Source organism: Eubalaena glacialis, chromosome 10 (assembly GCF_028564815.1).
Source record: "Eubalaena glacialis isolate mEubGla1 chromosome 10, mEubGla1.1.hap2.+ XY, whole genome shotgun sequence".
Classification (NCBI taxonomy): Eukaryota; Metazoa; Chordata; class Mammalia; order Artiodactyla; family Balaenidae; genus Eubalaena; species Eubalaena glacialis.
Window position 1 is genome coordinate 56,324,347 of NC_083725.1, and position 14,793 is coordinate 56,339,139.

Consider the following 14,793-nt stretch of genomic DNA (forward strand, 5'->3'; position numbering starts at 1 on the left):
GAAATCACACATCAATGGCAGTCTCATTTCTTTGTAGTTACCCTTTGCCTAACTATGGAGGTTTTACAAAGTCACCTGAGGCTACAGCTTGAAACAGAAAACACAGCCTTAACCTTGAAGTCCCCATATCCTGGCTAGAGGGAAGTCCACAGAGCCCCCGGGCCCCGGGGCACGGCGCTGACCTCACGGCCACCTCACTGCCCACACTCCTTTCCTTGCCAATTCCACAAGAAGGAATTGCAGAGCCAGCTAAAGCACCAGCGGGAAAGGGCTATGAAGAGGAGGCACAGGGTTACGGCGACTGTAAGAACAGTCTCCTGAACATCCACAATTAAGCTAGCCTCAGCCCAGCCCCACAGAAGACAGTTATTTCTTATTGTTTTTCTTAGGTCTTCTTCTTGGTCACTCATTTTCAGCTACCTAAATCGTCTATCTGAAAATGAATACTGAAGAGGTAAGCAGCAACAGGTCAAGGTATTAGGGGAGATAAAGTTTGTCAGCTATGTTAGCAAAATCACAGTTCAGACATGAATACTTTTCTCTTTGTGGAGCAAAAAAGCATCCGTGCAAGAAGATTCTGTTGCTCTGACAAATTACTTTCTACTTATACTAATAAAAGTAAATCACAGGGAGAATTCAAGGACTCTAAGGGCTTGGTGACTTCTGATTCAAAGGCAGCAAAAACACCAGGCCACTGCTCCCAGTGGGCACGCTCCTCTGGCCCTGCTGAGAGGCCACTTGACCCCCACTGCGAGAAGGATGTGCCATAGCAAGTGGACGAAGCTCCCTGAAGGTAAACAAAACTGATTCTCCTTAACTAACTAGACATTATCAGAGGACTTAGAAACTCAGGAATGTGATAACATACAAGCAGAAACAATTTTGTCAGCACTAACAACTAAATCTACAAGAAGATGAGTACGCAAGCTCAACAAGAACACACTGTGTGACAACTGACCGATGTGGGTTTCGTCATGAAAGACACGTTTGTTCGAGAAGAAAGTAAATTCTAAAATCTAAGAGCAACGAGTAAAAAGATAAAATTCTAAATTAAATAACCACTGACTAAAGAAGAAATGAAAGCAAAAAATATACTAGACATCAACTGAGAGACGACAATGTTTACAGATCAAGAAAAGTTACGGAAGAAATCATAGCATTTATTTAAAAAAAGACAACCGAATCAAAGGTTTTATTTCAGAAACAGGTAATAAAATGGACTAAACAACTATCTGATGAAAAATGGGTAAGAATCTAACAGAAGAATTGAGACAATTTGTTATCATGCAACTTGTTTCTTCACTTGGTTGGTACTAACTGTAGGATTTTACTAATACAGGAAATAATTAATACAGGAAACAACCATAATCCTAGTAAGCACCTCAATGCACTGTTTTTCAGTCTATATAAAGATGTAGGAAATACTAAGAGGGCATAATAAGTGTTTAATATAATCAGGTCTAGTGGAAGGAAACTTACTTACCATAGACAGGATTTCTTCGGAGTATAAATGGACTAAACAACATGTTTTGGAATGGACACATCTATTTGACTTTATTTATGATGCCAAGTTGCCAATCCATACCTGGTTAGTTAGAGGTAGAAACACATTCATTTTGATTGAATTCAGGAATACAAACACAGTTTCTTTGTGTTTGCTCGATACTTTGCAGTCTGTCCCAATGAAATCAAATTGTCCTTTTCTATTCACCACTGCAAACTAGTTAACTGTTCATTCCAGCTATACATTCATTGTATGACTCTGCTTCATGATGGTTATTTCATTTCATACTTTCTATAAAATAAAAGATGACTATAGCTTGTGTTAAAAAAAAATAAATCATAGGAATGCACCTTTTGACCAGTAAAATTTCACTAAACAATCTCATCATACCTCAGTAGAACTTGTCTTTCAATTTCATAGTCTTTTAATCAGAATGAAAATAATAACTTATGGACTAAAAAGTTTTCTGTTTAACTGACAGGAAAAATATTATAAACATAATTTCTGAATAGAGAAAATGAGATGCAAGTAGCAATGCTGTCTTCACTGCTATAATACTTCATTTTTAAAAGTAAACACAGTACTAATCACCATTTTGATTCTAGTGAATAAAAACTTAAAACTGAATTTATTAATCAATTTGGAAGTCTGAAGCCAAAAGGATCCTTTAACAGTATTGCCTAACAGACAAGTCAATCCTACAAAGCTAATCACACTGCAAAATTTTGGCCTAATTAAACTGGCTCTCGCTGATACTGTCTTTTTTCTGTTTGGTTTCAATCTGCCATAACAACCAAGGTTAGAATTACATGTAAACAGAAGTATACAAGGCTTGATGAAATTGAATACGGAGGATTAAGCATTTAAAAAGTCTGGGTTATAATTCTTATTGCTACACAAGTTCTACTGCATAATTAATTTACAGCAGCCTAAAACTTTTCAGCAACAAAATTATATTAAAAAAATATACCATTATCCCTATATGTTACATTAATTGTAATGTAACATATCACAACCACTTAAGCCTTGCATTAACTTAGAAAAGAATAACTTGTCCCTGAAAAACTCTAAAGAGTGATCATATTTCAATCAAAGCTGTCCTGAACTAACTCATAATCAGCAGTGACTACATTTTGTCACTTCTTTGCTCTAACATGAGTAAAAGTGACGATAATGATTTTTTGAAAGGAGGCTAGAGAACCTGCATCCAATTATGAAGTGGACTTTTAAACCGCCACTGGATTTTTAGAATGTTTTTAGTTGTCAAACATCCGTATAGGTGAAACAGCTGAGGGAACAAACTGCCAAACTTGCCCAAACTACTTTTGTTCCACAGAATTTGATCCCTTCTAAATCGACAACAGCATACAAACTTAGCTATGAAGAATTCAGCCCTTATAAATGAAAACAAACATAATAAACCTACAGGAGGTTTAAAAGTAACTTCATTTGTTTTTGAATATTCAAGTGTAATGCTTCTGTAAAAGATTAAAACATACGTTTCAACTTTATCAGATATGTCAATTTCCATTTGCTCCTAACCTGCCACTAATACATAGGTTCACTGGGCTGCCAAAGAACCCAACTGATCATGGAGAGAGATGAAGGTATCAGTGGAAAGAGAGCACAGATACCACGGCATTTATCCAAACAACAGTATGAGACCCGTCTTTGCATCCCTGAAGTAAGAATGGCCACTTTCTCCAATTAATTTGCTCTATACTAAATAAAGCAGCATTGTCTGTGAAGAGTTACTCCATACCCATAACATTTCACTACTATAGTTACCAATTCAGAAGTTTAAAAAAAAAAAAAATACAGACCAAATCCATGTACCCGTGATCCTTTGTATCCTAAAATGTAGAAATATTCTTAGTTTTAACCAAGAATTATATTGGAATGAAGTAAAACATCTTTTAAAGTAATTTTAAGTATACTCTTATTTGTTACTATATTTCTACATAGATTATTTAATATTGCTTGTGGACATAATTTAATCGATAATAATATATCATAATGTCAACCATTACAGTGATCCAGAATGAGATTCTGGCTATAGAGGGAGCTTAATTATTAAGCAACACACTTTCCTAAAAAGCTTCTGTATTTCTGATTGGTAAGAAAAACAAAAAAAAGAGCGTCTCTCATTGAAATAACACTGACGTTCAAGCTCGGGCCCCCTTCTTTGTGTTCAACATAATTAACTCTCTAGGACAAAATAATGAAACATTAAGTCACATTAATAAGTTACAGTCATCTTCAAGAAAACTCGATGGGCAACTCTGGTGTTACAATTGTGTATCTTGGATCCAACTTAGGGATGAAGTCCTGAAAGTGTTTAGATGCACCAGTACCAAAAACGTCAAGGACTTTTCGGTTCATGACGGCAAATCTGTAAAACAGAGGACACAGGGAACAAGTACTTAATGAAGTTTATAAAAGAAGATGATTCACTCCATTTGACTTATCTTACATGGGATGGGAAGACAGAAAAGGCTGACATGGCAAAAGACTCAATGGCAGATTCAAAAGTCACTTTGATACTCTTCCTCAAGATTCACTGTCTCATATTTTCTTTAAAAAGATGATAATCCCCAAAACTGAAACCCCAGAGATTACCATCATTATTTCAAACCCTTCTAGAATCCTTTCCACTAGATTGTGTCAAATAGAAAAATAGGTTCATTGTGATTTTTCTGATGAATAAAATCACAAGAAGCTAAATGTATAATGAATGTGCTAACATTTACTGACAAGCAAAGGTATTAAACGTAATTCCTCTCATAATTGAAATTTTAATGTCTCACAGTCAACAGAAAATACATCCAAATGTGACTGAAGGGCAAACAGCATATAGGGTTTCAAATTTCTAACAGACACAACATAGTAAAAACATACCCTCATTTTATCCATCACCTAACCTAAGAGATATAAAAATTTTAAAAGACATATATTTTAGCTAATGTGCAGGATGGACCTTCTGTGTCTCTGTGCCTGATCATAAGCATTTCTTTTCTGGGGAAGATACCAAGGTGAAATTAGTTTTGAGTCATTGGCCAGTATCATTATTCCAAGAGCCAATAAATGTGATTTTTAGATCCTTCCCAAAGTATGTTCCCTTCCGAAATAATCAACTGGTTAAATTCATTGATGTGCAAAAAAACCTAAATGACAAAGAAATAAATGATTAAATAATAATAATATAGAGGATACACAGTGTCATGGCTAAGAGGAAGAATTCTGCAGTCAGACTGCCTGGCTCATATCCTAGCTCCATTCTTTCCTAGCTCTCTGATTCTGGCAGGTGTTTAACCTCTGTGTGCATCTCAGTTTCCTCACATTGTAAAAGCAAGGTATTAATAGTACCTATCTCACACAGCTACTTTAAGGATTAAACACATATGTATGTATATGTATGTTGTATGTGTGTATGTGTGTATCCTAAAACCATTTCTGGGACATAGTAAGCACTATACAACTGTTTGCTATTACTAATATTAATGGCAGCTACTATTTACTGAATGCCTACTAGGTGCTAAAGGCTGCCACAAACATCTCAATTTTCCCACAAAGTATGTATTATTGTTTCACTGAAGAGAGAAAGAAACTTGAGGCTCATGATGGTAAAGAATTTTCCCAACCGGTGACACAGCTAAGGGTATCAGAACTGCAGTCAAACCTAGGTCTGTTCAATTCCCAAGCTCATGGTCTTTCTATCAGGTCAACCTGCCTCCCAAAGAATTAGATTATAAGCAGGAAATGCTAACAACAACAACAATAATAAAGAATATGACAGTAAAGGCAAAGAAAAATATGCTTACAAAATCAGGCAAAAGAATATGATTATTTTTCCAAAGTGGAAATCAGTCGATTGTTCAGGCATGATTTCTAATGAATCTGTTTAATGTTTTTAATCAAAAAGAAGAGATCAAAGATTTTAAAAGTGAGACTTAAGAATATTATATAGTAACTTATCAGCAGTTTGCAAGTCAACATATTAATCTAGAACACTTAAAATATCTAAAATAATATAGGGAAAAAAATAGTCAAAATAATGTTCACTAAAAGAATGCCCCATGTTATTCTTATTAAATTTTAGGTCATATTTGATTTATAGCTAGATACCTACTTTACCACTGAAAGAATATTCCCTCAAGTAAACGAAAAGATTCGAAATCTTTTTTATGGAAATTGCTTTTTTTCTATGACCAGTTAAAACATCTCAGTCACTTACCTGCCCTTGGTGAGCCTTAAAAGGAACTTCCAGTAAGATGGTCGCAAGGTCTGAACTTCCATGACAGCCTAAGATTAGAATATTCAATTTGAGACTTCTTTTAGTAAACAGCAAATATTATCAGCAGTCTTAGGCAACAGAACATATTTATCTCTATTTTTATTGCTCACTGTATTTAAAAAACGACAGTGATGACAGTAGTAACAAAAACATGTTATTAATGTTTAAGTTGATAACTCTCAAGAATCTTTGCAAATATGCCTTCAAATAGGAATATTGCTCATGGAATAATAATTGAGTTAATAGTCATTATTATTGGGAAGCATTTACTAGATACCCATTAGATAGCTGGCACTTCACTAGTTATAGTAAGTTTACCAACTTGGCAGCATTACTGTGAGAAACTGCAAATAAAAGCTGTCCCCAAAACTTTGCAAAAGCCCTAAGACCATTAACATCAATAACGGTGATTGCAGAACTTAAAGAGATTGAACGATGCTTCTATTAAACTAGATTCTACCCCTATCCTCACTGCCTGAGTAATACTGGGGAAAAGCAATTATTCATATTTATGCCCATGGTATCTTTTTTTGAAGTAAAATTAAGTTAGGGCATTCTAGCCAAGGTACTAGAGTGATAATTCTCCTACAAAAATTGCACTCTATTTAAACCTAAAAATTGTTGTGTTCATAAAACATGACCTAGCCCACTAAGTTAACACGTTTAATGATTTGAAACTTGCAAGCTATCTTGCTAATAAAACAAAAAAAGCATAAAATGTAAAAACTGGAAATGTTCCCAGGCCTTTATTTTTCCCCCATTGGTTTAATATACACTAGAAACAGAAATAATTCTACTTCTCATTTCAAAAAGTTATACTTACTGCCTGGAAGCAAATTGCCGTAGAGATGGAATAGATGATAGTGTCTGCATGGGGAAAATAGGGAACCTTTCCTGCTTCAATGCCTTTGAAATACATTGTCTGCAAAACAAGCACATAGCGCAAGATTTATAAAGAAAACAACTTTAAATAGCATTACCAATAAAGTGGAGTGATACGTTCCCTATCTACAACTATTTTTTCTACCTTTCAAAATCCTAACAATCCTTTCAGAGCTCAAATCATAGGTACATCTTCCCTGACATGTTAAGTGTCAGCCCTTCCCTTTCCCTCATTCACTCACCCCAAACCCCAGATGCCAGTAATAATACTTTTCTGTGAAATTCAACAGCACTTTATTTCTACCTCTTTCATGCTATTTATTCTTCACTGCTATTTGTACAATGCCCAAGTCCTCCCTTCTCTGTTAGATCTATTCATTCATTCATTAAACGTGTACTGGTGTAAACCCGATTAGTGCATAAGAAATAACTAACACACTTTAATAAGGCTACAAGATATCTATATTGATTAGATGTGTAGATCATCACATGTGTACGTATGTATATCTATCTTTATCTCAAATATATATATATACACACATATATATGTGTATATATATATATATATACACACATATATATATATAGGCTCCCCAGAGGAGGGAGCAACTATTCTGTCTAGGACAAAGGACCAAGGAGAATTTCAGAAATGACTACATTGAGTAGTGGGCATCTCAAACCATCTGCAGTGAAGAACCACTTTTAAAAAAAAAAATTTCCAACTATCATGGCCTGATGCTTTTATAATACAATAAAAACGAATTACTAGAATTGAACCAAATTTTCACTATTACATTCAAAAAACAAATTACTCCATCGAGTTGCTATAAGGTTTCCAAATGCTTCCTCTCAATTTCTATCCTTTCCTTGTCATGAACTGGTATGGTAATGAACACTTCATAGACCAGCACTAGTCTGCTGACCCCACTTTTAATACTGCTGCTTTCTAAGAGGCCTAACATCAACAACTAGATAAGAGAGGAAAAGCAGGGGTAACAAACAGGGTGAAAATACATGACATGTATGGGGAATTTCCAGCAAATTTATATGGATGGAACAAAGGATAATTCATGGAAATGGGTTTTCTGGAACGTAGGAATGCTAAAGTGAAACAAGTAAGAAAAGTGGAAAGATGACCAAGACAGAATGGTGTTTCAATAGGTTGGAGGGAGCTTTAAGAAGACATGAGTGGACCATGAAATAAAGAACATAAAATAATTTTTTCCAAGAAAAAAGTTGTTTATACAGCTGATTTTTAATTAATATTATGTATTAATATAGCATTTTAATATAAAATTAACTTCAATCTGTAAGATATGTACAAAGAGATTTATAATCTACTTCAGTAACAAGATAAACATGGGCCATTATTTTGAAAGTAATATGAGAATATATTACAAGGTACAGATATACTGTAGTGTATTCCTGTTAACAAAAATGAAATTCAGATGTGGTAGAATGGCATCATAGAAACGTTATGTGAAACAGGTACCTCTTGATATATGGGATCATTGTGTTCCTAATTATTTCCTACAATAAAACTTATCTGTTGACCTACAGTCTAAGTTAATGAAGAGTTGGGACTGTATCCTATACTTCTATATGCTTACCAGCACCACCACAGTAATGGGAACATAATCGATACTCAATAAATATGTCTTGGAAATAATTTTTTCCAAGAAAAAAGTTGCCTATACAGGTGATGTTTACTTAATATGCATTATATAGTAATACAGCATTTTAATATAAAATTAACTTCAATCATAGGAAAATGACTGCCTATTATACCACAGTCATTAATTCCACAAAGGACATAGTAAGCTTACACTTCTAATTTCCTGCATTTAAAAAAAAGTTCTCATCAGCACACTTATCAGATACGATCTGTTGATACAAGAAACAGAGCGATACCACTGCTTGGCTTTAAAACCTCTAGCCATTTAGAGGAACATTTTACAAACTAGATCTCAATGTTGGATGGCCCCTATGTCAAAGAATATATTTTTGCCAGCTAGGGCAAAAAAATATATTCTCTCACTCCCCTTTTCCTTTCTATTAGCAAGTCCTGCCAACTCTATCTCCTAAACATACACCAAATCTGTGTACTTTTCTCTATCTCTACTGCTACCATCCTGACACAAGCCACCATTTTCTGCCTGAGACTAACGGTTCTCTCCCAGATTCCAGTCTTGCCTCTAATCCATTCTCTATATAATAGCCAGACTATTCTTCTTAAAATGTGAATTAAATCACGTCATTTCCATGCTTAAAGCTCTCCAATGGCTTCCAAAGGCACTGAGAAAAAATAAATGCCTCCTCCCCTGCCTCTTTCTCTCTCTCTCTTTCTCTCTCTCATTTGGATAAAACAAATTTGTATAATTTTCTTAATGTCATTAGGGACACAGATTTTTCAGTGAGATAAAACTTTTTAAAAATCAAACAAGTTAAATAAAATCTATAACCTGAACTTTGAATTGAAAACATCAATGTGCTCCTAATTATTTTCTCTTTCTCTGAAAAGAAAGAGAAAAAAAATAGGATGCTCTAACTCTGTTCACTGGAAAGGCCAAGAAACAATGACTAGCCTAGGAGCAAAAAACCTTTAGCACCCAAACTAAAGTTTTCTAAATACCATTTCTCACCAAAAGAAACTAGGTGCCACTAGAGAATGCTGATTCTATGTCTGGAGCAGGGAACCACCCAGGTGAGCCTGGAATATCTTGTTTTATCACAAAGCAAGAAAACTGTCAAAGATACCGGCATTACGTCAAAAAAGAAACAGGAGTCAACTTGAAGAGGCTCTCATGGCCAAAGATGGGGCAATTTGAGCATAATGACTGCAATAGGCTGAAACAAATCAAATACGTTAAACTCCATGTCTTCATAAAGACACCTGACAACAAAGACTTACAGGTCAACTTTGCAGGATGCTAGGGACTAACTCACTCCAAACATTAGCAAATAAAAGGGGAGTAATCAAGCACTTTATTATGACTTTGTGAACAGACGATCTCACAGTAACCAAACAGCTGAAAGGGAAAGTTCTTTTTGAAGAATTCCCACTAATAAATGCAGAAGAAACAATAATATTAGATTATGATGATTTTGCAACCCTCAGTGAAATAATAAACCCTGGTCATTAATGGCTGCTAAAACAATAGGGTAAAAGATGGAGAACCTCATGTTGGCTCTGTCAACACGGAGCCCACTGATCCATCTCAGCATCACAAAAAGAGAGACAACCCGACATTTTTGTGTTTCCTAATGTGATGTAATAGGAATTCACACACACAGTAAATGTGAAGCTTTTCTGCCACTACCATCCCCCTAAAAGAAACTGAACCTGAACTTGCTTAAGGCTCTGGATCTAATTTACAGTTTACAGACAATACATGAGTTAAAGGAACATGTTATAACACCACCAGTGAGGATGCAATCAGCAAAATCCAGAATGTGGGAAATTCCAAAGAACTAATAACCTAGATCGTCAGCAAATAAATGGCAAGGAAAAAAAGGAAGGGGGAAGAAAAGAAGAAAGGGTGAGGGATAACTATTATAAACTAAAAAGAGACTTTGGATCTCAACTAAAACAAAGGGATTGCAAAAGACATTTGTGAGGTAATATTGAAAATGTAAGCTCTAATTGGATAACGATAATATTAAAGAATTACCAGGTTTTTAAAATTTATGACATGTATTTTGATTATACCCTGATGGCATTGGTGATTTGTTTGTTTTTAAGGAGTCCTTATCCTTTAGTTTTATTTTTTAAGGACTCTTTCTCCTCAGTTGTTTATGGATGAAGTGATTTGATCTCTGGGATTTGTTTTAAAATAATTTGGTACTTGGGGGTTTGGAGCAGTATAGGTGAAAGGAGATTGGCCAAATGCTGTTAACCGTTGAAGCTGTATGATGGGTACATGAGGGTTATCACATTATTCCTTCTATGCTTGTGTATATTTGAAAATAACACAAAGAAAAAAGAAGAAATAGGAGAACTGACTTTGTAAGTACTCTTATAGGATTAGAATTTGCTTTTGAAACTGGGATATATATTTACTACTAAAGCAGCTAAAAAGCTCTGTATCCTTTGGTTGTATGTGCTTAAAAATGTTTGCTTACCTCTACCAATTTGGAAGCTAAATACATGGAAATTGTTGTGCTTTTATAAAACATCATTGATATTCCCGCCAAAAATCCTGAAACAACAAATAAGGCAAAACTGATCAGAACTCAAAGTATTTCTTTGTTATTAAGTCACTCAGAAATGCTGATTCACTTAAATAGGAAAGAACTGATTTGTAGCACTGCCTTTTGTTACAACAAAATCAAGGACAGTAATATAAGTGATGACATTAAAATGGGGTGAATTCTTATTTATTATCACATATTTTTAAACTTAAAAATTGACCTTTAGAGTTAGGAACCACAGTTTTGATACACATATCACAAGAAACTACATTCTAAATTTAACTTTTAAAAACAGCAGTGGTCTTGCCAAATACAATGATTTTTTAAAATAATTTTTTAAAGGTTACTGGTATCATTTCTGATTTTAAGTGGAAATAGTCATTCATCTATTCTCCTAACAGCTCAAATTATGTTTAGTGCTGTCATCACACTTCCCTCCATTGCTTTCATTCTATAAATGGAAAACCAAGGTGGTAGGAGGCCTGGAATACTAATAGTAGGGATATTACTAATAAATATCTGAAAAGTTGTCTATTTAACTTAAGTAATACATATACTGAACTCACAGAAAATGTTTAGTTTTTATTTTTATAAAATTACTTGAGTTCCTAAAAAAATTATTATTAAAAAATACATCACTTGCCAGTGGTAAAATCAGAATATTTTAAGAAATCTAATTGCACTTCCACTAGTCACTTATATAATATTTTAAGTCTTTATGTTCTTTTGTGACACATTCCCTAGAATTTCTGGCCTGTAGCAGGACAGATACCCAAGTCATTATATTGCCAACCCAAAACATCAGATGGCAAGAGAGCCTTGATACGTTAAACTTCACAAATATAAAATGTTTGTACTAGTGCCTTAATGGGGATTCTATTACAGAGAAAGGAAGATACAAAGAAATCAGATGAATTTGAAAACCATGTCTGCTTCATTCCTACTACTGATTGATGCAATAGTAATATATGTATTTTATCATTGCTTTACCAGCTATAATGGCATGCAGTTCATCATCCAGATTTCTGACCCAGCGCAGGAAGCAACTAGTACCCTGTATCAAGAAGAAAATACAATGACTTCAGTTGTTTCAGTTCTAGGAAAAAAATGCATGTAACATCTGTAATGGGTGAGTCATTAGCTGACCTTGGAGGCAAATTGGTGATCTTATTTAAATCAAACTGAATGTATGATTGGTAAAATTATGAACAGTAACCTGTTATAACGTTACTGTTTGGATAGACCCTATTAAGAAATTATACATAAAATTTTCATTGCAATGATTTTTCAAAATGAATTCAAAAATTCTACTTTTGCTTAGATGTAGAATGCTGGGAAAAGTATCACTCCCATTCTAACAAGGAGAAAAAGCTGGATAAGCTACAACTCTGTCAAGTCAGAATCCTATACTTAGAGAAAACATTTTTCAATATCAAGGTGAAATAAGGACTCTCTCAGAAATTTCGCACCAAGCTGGCGGGTAATCCCCATGTCGGTGTGACGTGCTAGCTCAGAAGTGTTTTCTGCTGCTGTCATGGTTCGTCCGCTAAACTGCATCGTTGCTGTGTCCCAGAACACAGAACATCGGCAAGATCAGATCGGGGACGAACCACTGTCAAGAACGGGGACCTGCCCTGGCCCCCGCTCAGGAATGAATACAGGTATTTCCAAAGAATGACCACAACTTCTTCAGCAGAAGGTAAACAGAATTTGGTGATTATGGATAGGAAAACCTGGTTCTCCATTCCAGAGAAGAATCGATCTTTAAAGGACAGAATTAATATAGTTCTCAGTAGAGAACTCAAGGAACCTCCACAGGGAGCTCATTTTCTTGCCAAAAGTCTGGATGATGCCTTAAAACTTATTGAGCAACCAGAATTAACAAATAAAGTGGACATGGTTTGGATAGTGGGACACAGTTCCGTTTACAAGGAAGCCATGAACAGGCCAGGCCATCTTCGACTATTTGTGACAAGGATCATGCAGGAATTTGAAAGTGACACATTTTTTCCAGAAACTGATTTGGAAAAATATAAACTTCTCCCAGAATATCCAGGTGTTCCTTCTGATGTCCAGGAGGAGAAAGGCATTAAGTACAGATTTGAAGAATATGAAAAGAACAGTTAATATGAAAGTGTTTTCTGATCTATTTCAAGCCTCCTCCTCCCCCCCAAAAAAAAATTATGTATTTTTTGTTGTAAACACTTTTGTTGACTTTAGATCTATGGATAATTATTCCTAAGCAAAGTACCTTTATTCCCCATTAATCTTAACTAGACTGTATCAGATACCATTTGTGAAACATTTCTTGCTGTAACTGCCTGAATGCCCATCAAGGGTCAAGAATAGGTTACCAGCACCTGCCTAGGGTAGAATATCTACCAAGACAGCCCAAATTGGGAGAGTCCCCTGATAGCGTAAGTTGAAACCAGAGCCTATAGAGCTAGGAGATAGGCAGATGGGTCCAAAGGTCAGAAATGGATTATAAATAGAAGAGCTAGCACTCAGTTATTAAAATTAGATCAAAAGAGGGACTGTGAATTACTCTATATCACACTTGTGAAAAATATTCTGTTCACTCTGACCGGGAGTCAATAAGTTGAGAACTCCAGGATATTCCACACGGATAGTAAAGAGGCAGGTATGACACTACCTTTTCGGTGGTTAAAGGAGAAGGTCTGAGACCTTAAAAGACTTTGTTTCTGATCTTCAATGAGATTCCATGGGATGTTACAATGATAAAACAAGAACTGGCTGCTCTTTACAAAAAAGAATAATCTAATATCAAGCATAATGGCTAAAATTAAAAATTCAAGGAGGTAATAAATTCAGAATGAATATTGCTAGAAACCAAAATTAGTAAGTTAGAAACTAAACTTCACAGAATTAAAAAATGAAAATTAAAACATGTTTTACCCATCATGTTAGCAAAGATTTAGATTAAGTATCCAAAAAAAATAAAAAGAGCATTTTCTGCCTTATAAATTGGGACAACCTTTTTAGAGTGTAAGTTAGCAATATCAATTAATATTCAAAATATTCTGGGTTTGGACCCAGAACTTCCACTTCTAGAAATTAATCCTGAACAAAGAAATGGACCCAACAGTATTTGTTGCAACATTTTTTTTCAAACTTGGAAAGAGCCCAAATGTTGATAAATAAGAAATAACTAACCAATATGTCTATAAAATGTAACATCTGCAGCAGTTAAAAAGGACAAAGTACTGACAGAAAAACGCCAAAAATTGCTAAGCAAAAGAAGCAAATTGTGTATAATACTCAAAATGTTTAATAAATGTTAATGTGGGGGGGGGGGGAAAGATTCTCTCAGACAGATAGAAGCTGAGAAAATACACCACCTGCAGACCTGCATTACCAGAAATGTTAAAGGTCGTTCTGCAGGCAGAAGGAACAAGACACCAGCTAAAAATTTAGGTATAAAAAAAGAGAGGAAGAGCTCTGGAAATGGTAAAATGAAGGTAAATTTAGAAGACATGTTTTTCTTATCTTTAATTGTTATAAAAATGAATCAACTGTCTAAAGCAGTGGTCAGAAAACTATGGCCCACTAGGCAAATCTAGCCTGCCACCTGTTTTTACATGGCTCATAAGCTAGAATATTTTTACACCTCTCAATGGATAAAAATAAAAAATAATAATATTTTGTGACATGTGAAAATTATATGAAATTCTAATACAGTGTGCTAAATTTTTATTGGAATACAGCCATGCTCATTCATTTATATATTGTCTATGGCTGCTTTCACACTATAACATCAGAGCTGAATAGTTATGAGTGAGACCATATGTTCCACAAAGCTTAAAATATCTACTCTTTGGCCCTTTACAGAAAAAGTTTTCTGACTCCTGGTCCAAAACAAAAATAGCAACAGCATATTGTGGGGTTTATAACATATGAAAAG

General features: G+C 34.8%; 1 protein-coding gene and 1 pseudogene across 4 annotated transcripts in view; one reads left to right on the forward strand and one right to left on the reverse strand.

The window, feature by feature from the left end:
* Positions 1–3,441: 3,441 nt before the first annotated feature.
* The window catches only part of TMEM135 (transmembrane protein 135), a 252,500-nt gene continuing 241,148 nt past the window's right edge, over positions 3,442–14,793 (reverse strand). For 2 of the 4 annotated variants that reach the window (XM_061202749.1, XM_061202748.1), the window contains 5 exons: positions 11,862–11,925; positions 10,803–10,879; positions 6,622–6,720; positions 5,739–5,806; positions 3,442–3,896 (listed from right to left, as the gene is read on the reverse strand). In XM_061202749.1, coding sequence (XP_061058732.1) covers positions 3,764–3,896; positions 5,739–5,806; positions 6,622–6,720; positions 10,803–10,879; positions 11,862–11,925 — 441 coding nt within the window. In that variant the 3' untranslated portion in view covers positions 3,442–3,763. Of the gene's footprint in view, positions 3,897–5,344; positions 5,402–5,738; positions 5,807–6,621; positions 6,721–10,802; positions 10,880–11,861; positions 11,926–14,793 lie in introns of those variants that run through there. The other 2 variants (XM_061202750.1, XM_061202751.1) reach the window with 2 other exon arrangements.
* LOC133099224 (dihydrofolate reductase-like) lies at positions 12,406–12,998 on the forward strand (annotated as a pseudogene).